This window comes from Oncorhynchus tshawytscha, linkage group LG22, assembly GCF_018296145.1.
Source record: "Oncorhynchus tshawytscha isolate Ot180627B linkage group LG22, Otsh_v2.0, whole genome shotgun sequence".
NCBI classification, from domain to species: Eukaryota; Metazoa; Chordata; class Actinopteri; order Salmoniformes; family Salmonidae; genus Oncorhynchus; species Oncorhynchus tshawytscha.
Window position 1 is genome coordinate 14306337 of NC_056450.1, and position 8083 is coordinate 14314419.

The window sequence follows — 8083 nt, forward strand, 5'->3', positions numbered from 1 at the left end:
ACACATAAATGCTTGTACCATCTCCAAAGCTTTTACAGTTTTACATTGCATTAAGAAAAACATTTACAATCAATACCCGACCCTAAATACTTTAATTGTAAATGCTGTTTTAGTCAATGTAACATTTCTCATGTTTTTATAACCTTGTACCCTAACTGACCGCCTGCCATCTGCTCTGGCACAGGGGTTGCCATGAGGAAATCCTTAGCAACATAAAGAATAAATATGGAAAAGTCCTCAAATCTCAGTCTCAACGTTTTCCTGTTTTTCTGTGCCCTGGCATGAACTAGACAAGGAATCAAGTGAATAGGTCTGTCATATGTGTCTTTAAATGAATCTTAACTGCAACAACATGCACGTGTTCAAAGGAAAGAAAACTACTAGGAGAAATTTCATTCAGATAAAACAATTATTTTATTTCAAAATGTAATACATGTACAACACAAATATCACACAAATATACACATCTATAATTTCTCTATCTATAAATGCACTGCATTTGTTAAAGGCTTCATTCACATTGGACATTGGTTTGTTCCGTGCCTCTCACAGCATTCTCTCAAGCATAAATAGTCTCTTGTTATATAATGTTCTCCAGCATGATGAGAATGGTTCTGTTATGGCCTGCTTTTAGTGTTCCCTGAGTTTGTGGATGAGGAGTTCTGGTTCTGGTTCTTGCTGTTGTGTTTCACGGCCTTCTATCTGCGGTTCACCCTCAGAGAATCAACACCTCGCATCTTCAGACAGTCTTTGCTATCCTTTATCTGGGGAAAAAAAAAAACATTTTTGGGGACAATTAATAAGTGAACAATTTCCAAATGGCACTGCATATCACCACAACCAACAGCAACAACAAAACATAAACAACAGTATACAGTATATGGTAATAATGATGACGATGATAATAATGATGGCGATGCTGATATAGTATTAGCGCCACTGATTTAAGGTTACTTAAAGTGTATTACATAAATGTAATACTATTCTGTTATAAATGTGTATTGAATATTGCATTAGGCATAAATTCAAATCAATTAAAAAACTTGTGCAAACAATGTATGTTTTCTTTTGACAAAATAATAGACTATCCTATATATTTTAAATATTTTGTTCTTCAAAATACATGAAACAATGGCAGTGGAAGAAAGAGGCGTCATCTTGAGGGCACACCGATGAACAAATTCAATATCTTGAATTAATTAAAACACATTGTAAAAGAAAAGTTAAAGAAATAGTTCAATCACATTTATCACATTTAGGGGTCGCGTTGACCCCTCAGTATGGGCATAATGACGCCTCGTGCGAAGATGAAGGAAATATTGTTTTACGTGCGAAGATGGGGGAAATATTGTTGTACGCGCGAAGATTTCGATACAGAACAAATAATAATTTGGAAATGTCAATCAGTGTCAAATGTAAGTCTTCCAAAAACAAATAATTCCCTATTACTTCCCAACAACGTGATAGGCAGGGCCTGTCTATAACTGGATTGCTATTTGCCTGACGTTCAGCCATGTTTTCAAGCTATTGTTTTCTTCACTGATCTAAACCTTTTCCACTTGAATTGTGGACAATAATATTTAATAAAACGCATTGAATTACCACTTTTCTTTGGTTGCTCAAACAGAAGGTGCAGATGGTGCGAGGCTGCTTTCCTCTGCTCTCTCCTTGCGCGTAAACCGCGCCAAGACAAGGTTGTCCATCTCCATTCCCGTCACGGAGCAGCAGGGTGTTGGCGAGGTGGGAGATGTAGCTTGATGCTAGGCGAAGCGTCTCAATCTTGGAGAGCTTTCTGTCCACTGGCTCAGTGGGTATTAGAGTCCGAAGTGCAGTAAATGCAGTGTTGACACTTTGGGTTCGGTCGCGCTCCCTGGCATTGGCTGCGTTCCGCTGTTTCACAATGACAACACTGCTGCCTCCCGACTTTAGAGAAATCCTCCGCCGTTTGTCCGCGGCTGCGCAGCATCCATAGCTCTGATCCGAGCTGCCGTCGCTCTCGCTGCGGTTCTCCTCGTCCTCGGACATCATACTCAGGTCCGGGTAGCTGATCAGATGAGTCGCAATTGGCCGCAGCATGGCAAAGGTCATCATCGAAATGTTTTGGGTCTGGGTCTCTAAAACGATGGCCCAAGAAAAAATAAGAGGAGCAAACAAATCCCCAAACGAATTAATCTTCTATGCATGCATCTTGGTGACCTAATGTCCTAGACTTGGCCTATGTCTAAAATAGGCCTATTGGTAGTTCCAAAACGAGTTAGAAATGTCTAGTTTTTCTCAGCCACGTGTTTTTTCAAAGTCTTGAGCATCTCATAGTCAGTGTACCGGCCCACATAGCTCTTATAGTTGGATGGGAGGAGTTGTTCAGTGCATGGAATGTTCAGCCTCCAATCGAGATGTAGGCCCTATAACCAGCCTATTGCAGACTACTATAGTAATAACGATCTATTTTTCATAATCTATTTTTCAATTGCCTGTATTGTCTATTTAATTGGATTTAATTGGATTTTAAAGTCTTTAATAATAATATAATTAATAGGCCTGTAATGATAGTAATAACATTTATTATTGTCAATAATAAGTAGCCTGGCAATTCATATTTTAATACAATAAGGCTGTTATAGTCATGCATGGTAAATTTATTATTATTATGCATATCACAGTTTAAAAGTAAAATTTCTAAAACTTTTGGTAACCCTTTACATTAAGGTACAATTTAAAGGTGGCTGTAAACGGTTTATATGTTGTTGACAGTAAAAAAAAAAGTATATGTATCTGATAGATCACTAATGAACCCTTATAGGCCTAATTAATTGTTTAAAATAAGGACAATAAAGATGGCACTGACTGAGAAGGTTATTGTTGTTATTGTATCTTATGAGTTCCAACCTTGCCATATAGTGACTTTCATCTTGTTTATCTTTACTTTTTTTTTGTACAGAATGTTCATTTGATTATCACATTTGACTACCAAGCACTTCTGGACATCAGATCGCCAGTTTCACCTCAATTTCGAATTCAAATACGTCTTCAACTCCAAATCAGCTGTTCCAATGTTCATACTGGATCCTATTATTTGTTCCATGGGCTACCAAAACGCTGCAGGTATAGACGCCGGAGATGAGGTGGAGTCCTAGTGAAATTTAGGCAAAGAGAAAACTGAACGGCGCTCCTCTCCGTTCTATTGGCAAATGTTCAATCACTCGAGAATAAGATGGATGAGCTTCGTTCTAGTCTCCTATCAGAGAGACTTGAAAAGCAGCAATATTATATGTCTTACTGAAACGTGGCTGGATGATGACGCTATGCACAGGATCAGACGGATCAGACGCCGGCTTCGGGGTAGTCAAAAAGAGGTGGAGTGTGTTTTTTCATAAATAACAACTGGTGTTCTGCTTCAAGTGTGAAGGAAATCTCAAGCTTTTGCTCACCTGATGTAGAATACCTCATGGTAAGCTGCAGACCGTTTTATCTACCAAGAGAGTTCGCATTCGTAATTATCACAACTGTTTACATCGCTCCACAAGCCAATACCACTCTGACACTCAACAAACTGTATGGGGCCATAAAAAAAACAAGAAACCGTTCACCGAGAGGCAGCGTTTCCGGTGGGTTAAGACTTTAACACGGGAAGACTTAACACGGGAAGACTTAAAACCGTCCTACCTCACTTTTACCAACACGTCTCCTGTGCCACTAGGACTTCTAAAACTTTAGACCACTTTAATTCTACCCACAGAAACGCAAACAAGGCCCTCCCTCATCCTCCCTTTGGCAAATCTGACCTTGACTCCATTCTTCTGCTTCCTGTTTACAAACAAAAGTTCAAACATTAAGTACCTGTGATGTGCTCAATACAGAAGTGGTCGGAAGAAGCAGAAGCAAGGCTACAAGACTGCTTTGCTAGTTCAGACTGTGATATGTTCTGGGATTCACCTGATAGCATTGAGGAGTTTACCATAACAGTCACAGGCTTCATCAATACGTGCATAGACAATGTTTTCCCCACAGTGACTATAAGAGCGTATCCAAATCAAAAACCAAGGATTACAGGCAATATCCGCACTGGGCTAAAGGCTAGAGTTTACCGCTTACAATGAACGAGAGACAGACATGGATACATACAAGAAAGCCCGCTACGACCTCTGACGAGACATCAAACATGCAAAAGGACAATATAGGAGGAAGGCTGAATCCTATTACACCGGCTTTGACGCTCATCGTATGTGGCAGGGCTTGCAGACGATAACGGGGGAAACAAAGGGAAACCCAGCCATGAGTTGTCCAGCGATGCAGAACTCTCAAACGAGCTAAATGCCTTTTATGCTCCCTTCGGGGAATATAACACTGTGCCTTGCATGAAAGCCCATGTTTTTATGGATGACTGTGTGATCTCGCTCTCCCTGGCCGATGTGAGCAAAACGTTTAAACAGGTTAACAATCACAAGGCCACCGGGTCAGACGGAATACCAGGGCATGTTCTCAAAGCATGCGCAGACCAGCTGGCAGGTGTCTTCACAGACATTATCAATCTGTCCTTGTCCCAGTCTGTAATCCCAACATGTTTCAACCTGACCACCATTGTCCATGTTCCCAAGAGCGCCAAGGTAACCTGCTTAAATTACTATCGCCCTGTAGCACTTGCATCTAAAATACTATGAAGTGGGCATAGAAAGGCTGGTCATAACACACATAAACACCATCATCCCAGACACCCTAGACGCACTCCAATTTGCAGACTGCCCCAACACTGCCCTCTCTCAACTGGATAAGAGGGGTATTAACTATGTAAAAATGCTCATAGACAACAGCTCAGTGTTCAACACCACAGTTCCCTCCAAGCTCATCACCAAGCTAGGGACCCTGGGACTGAACCCCTCCCTCTGCAACTGGACTCTGGACTTCCTAACAGGCAGGTCCATGGTGGCGAGGGTAGGCAACAACACCATCACGCTGACCCTCAATAAGGGGGCCCCTCAGGGGTGTGTGCTTAGTCCCCTCCTGTCCTCCCTGTTCACCCATGACTGTGTGGCCACGCACGACTCCAACACCATCATCAAGTTTGCTGACGACATGACGGTGGTATGCCTGATCACCGACGGCAATGAGTCAGTCTACAGGGAGGAGATCAGAGACTTAGCAATGTGTTGCCAGGACAACAAACTCTCCCTCAACTTCAGTAAGACTACAGAGTAGATGATAGATTATAGAAGAAAGAGGGGAGAGCATGTCCCCATCCACATTGACGGGGCTGTTGTGGAGTGGGTCGAGAGCTTCAAGTTCCTTGGCGTGCACATCACTAAAGACTTAACATGGTCCACACACACCCGCACAGTCATGAAGAGGGCACGGCAGGACCTTTTCCCCCTCAGGAGGCTGAAAATATTTGGTTTGGGCCCTCGGATCCTGAAAATGTTCTACAGTTTTGGATGGTCTATCAATATAGCCAGTCACTACAAAGATACAGGCATCCTTCCTAAGTCAGTTGCCGGAGAGAAAGGAAACCACTCAGGGAATTCAACATGAGTCCAATGGTGACTTTAAAACACTTGAAGTTTAATGGCTGTGCTAGAAGAAAACTGAGGATGGATCAACAACATTGTAGTTACTCCACAATAGTAACCTAAATGACAGAGTAAAAAGAAGGAAGCCTGTATAGAATAAAACATATTCCAAAACATGCTTCCTGTTTGCAATAAGACACTAAAGTAAAACTGCAAAAAATGTATCAAAGAAATTAACTTCATGTCCTGAATACAAAGTGTTATGTTTGGGGAAAATCTAACACAACACTGAGTACCACTCTTCATATTTTCAAGCATGTTGGCGGCTGCATTATGTTATGGGTATGCAGCTAAGCACAGCTAAGCATAAGAAAAATCCTAGAGGAAAATCTGGTTCAGTCTGCTTTCCAACAGATACTGGGATAAATTATCCTTCAGCAGGACAACCTAAAACACAAGGACAAATATACACTGGAGTTGGTTTCCAAGCGAACATTGAATGTTCCTGAGTGGTCTAGTTACAGTTTTGACTTAAATCGGCTTGAAAATCTACGGCAATACTTGAAAATGGCTGTCTAGCAATGATCAACAACCAACTTGACAGAGCTTGAAGAATTCATAAAATAATAAGTTACAAATATTGTAGACTCCTGGTGTGCAGAGCTCTTAGAGACTTACCCAGAAAGACTCACATCTGTACTCGATGCCAAAGGTGATTCTAACATTCAGGGTTGTGAATACTTATGTAAATGGAACATTTTGGTATTTTATTTTGAATAGATTTGCTAACATTTCTAAAAACCTGATTTCACTTGGTCATTATAGGGTATTGTGTGGAGATGGTTAAGAGATTCCTCTTGTGTTACTATTTTATTTTAATTTGTATTATTATTTTTAAACTGCCTGGTTGGGAAAGGCTCGTAAGCAAGCATTTCACGGTAAAGTCTACACCAGTTGTATTCAGCGCATGGAACAAATTACATTTGATTTGATTCATTGTGTGACCTTTCACTTCGGAGCTTCCCAAAATGTGCAGCACTAAACCCATTATTTAGCTATCATCAAAACGATAATCACACAATTTAATCTAGGCTATTTATATTTATTGAATACTTACTTTTCTCCATTGATTATTTTGAGCTGAGATAGTTAAGAAAGGTTTACACATTTTTGAAGAGAGAAGAGAGAGCGAACGTGGTCCTGCGTGACTGGCATGTTTGTCTGAAGTTTATGGTCCTGTCATCCGCTGAGGTTTGTTTTCTCACTGTCACAAACAGCTCCTGTAGGCCCAGTGGAAGAAGCTGTAGTCAGTGAGGTGGAGAGGTCTGTCTTATGTCGAAGAGAACCCCCGCCCAAACCCTTCAAATTTGATCCTCAAAATTTGCTAACATTGCTGACACAATATAAATAATCTGTTACGAATGAACAATTAATTTTTAAAAAAACATGTAAACAGTTAATAAAACATTATTCATAAAAATAGGTGTAGTCTGTATCAAGGACAAAATTCTATTATTTCGTGAACTTAAAAAAACAAAAACGTGATTTCTTTCCTAAAACCCATCTCCCTCAGTAGCTAACATACCCTCACCCCATGCTGAGAGGGTTTTCTTGGGCGGTGGGAGAAAGTGAAGTGTTGAGTAAATAAACGTTGAGCAGATGTCCGACTGACCGACCAGGGGTGAACCAGGGACACCCGTCCACTTTCTGGGGCCAGCTTTGACAAAACAAAGTGAGGACTGAGGCAAATGGGTGCTAGCCTAGAAACTCTGACTTTAAAACAGCCACCAGTCACCAGGGCAGCTTTCACAAACATGTCCCCACCACCTCCTGCCTGCCAACCGACACATCAAACCACTGCTATGTGCCTCAGCTGCATCAACAATGCTGACCCACCAGACATTCAAACCCACTATAAAGAAGCACTGACTGAGACCATTTTAAGCGTTATTTTAAGGACAGGGCATGACAAGTACAATGACACGAAATATGTTCTTACTTTACTATGACCTCATCAAGCAAAGTGGCACAGAATGCCTCTACAAAGTCCCTCCACTGACCCAAAATAAGTTTGTAAAAAAATATATAATATGCTGTATACCATTCTGTAAATACACTCTTCTTCCTAAAGAGAATTGAAGCAGGGAATTGTACAGGGAGCACTAATTAATAGAGTAATTTATTATCCATGGAAATAATCCGTGGTAATTGACAAAAATAGTGAGGTGTTTGAAATATGCCTTAATTGTCAGCATGTGGGTTGGTTAAGAGATGCTTATGAACAACACTCATTTTTCACAGGATTTCTCAAGGCTCTTAATGTCCATCCCGAGGAAGTGTTCCCATTTATCCATGGTGGTGAGGTGACAGCTCATTGGTTTCACCACCTGCAGAGGCCCCTGTTATTCAGCCGGGGAATAACATGGGAACTGAGAAGCAGCGTAGAGTCAGAGAGGAGGTAACCTCAAACTGTCAAAAATATATATTTCAGAGAGCATCCCTCACTAAGTCTCACTGAACTCTATAAAAAGGGTCAGGCGTAGGAACCAACTAAAGATGGACAAAAAGCCCATTCATGTGTA

The 8083-nt window shown here is 41.0% G+C and overlaps 1 protein-coding gene across 1 annotated transcript; it reads right to left on the reverse strand.

Annotated features, from left to right (window-relative positions):
- Nucleotides 1-401: 401 nt before the first annotated feature.
- tcf15 (transcription factor 15) lies at nt 402-2336 on the reverse strand. The gene is made up of 2 exons (XM_024383565.1): nt 1603-2336; nt 402-764 (listed from the first exon to the last, which is right to left on the reverse strand). The coding sequence occupies exons 1-2, from the start codon at nt 2089-2091 to the stop codon at nt 699-701; spliced, it is 555 nt and encodes a 184-aa protein (XP_024239333.1). The 5' UTR covers nt 2092-2336; the 3' UTR covers nt 402-698.
- Between the last annotated feature and the right edge of the window lie 5747 nt (nt 2337-8083).

Coding starts and splice junctions, on each gene's coding strand:
- tcf15 (XM_024383565.1), bottom strand. CDS start 2,091: ATGATGACCTTTGCCATGCTGCGGCCAATTGCGACTCATCTGATCAGC. Junction 765..1,602: donor TGAGCAACCAAAGAAAAGTG/GTAATTCAATGC, acceptor TTTTTTCCCCAG/ATAAAGGATAGCAAAGACTG.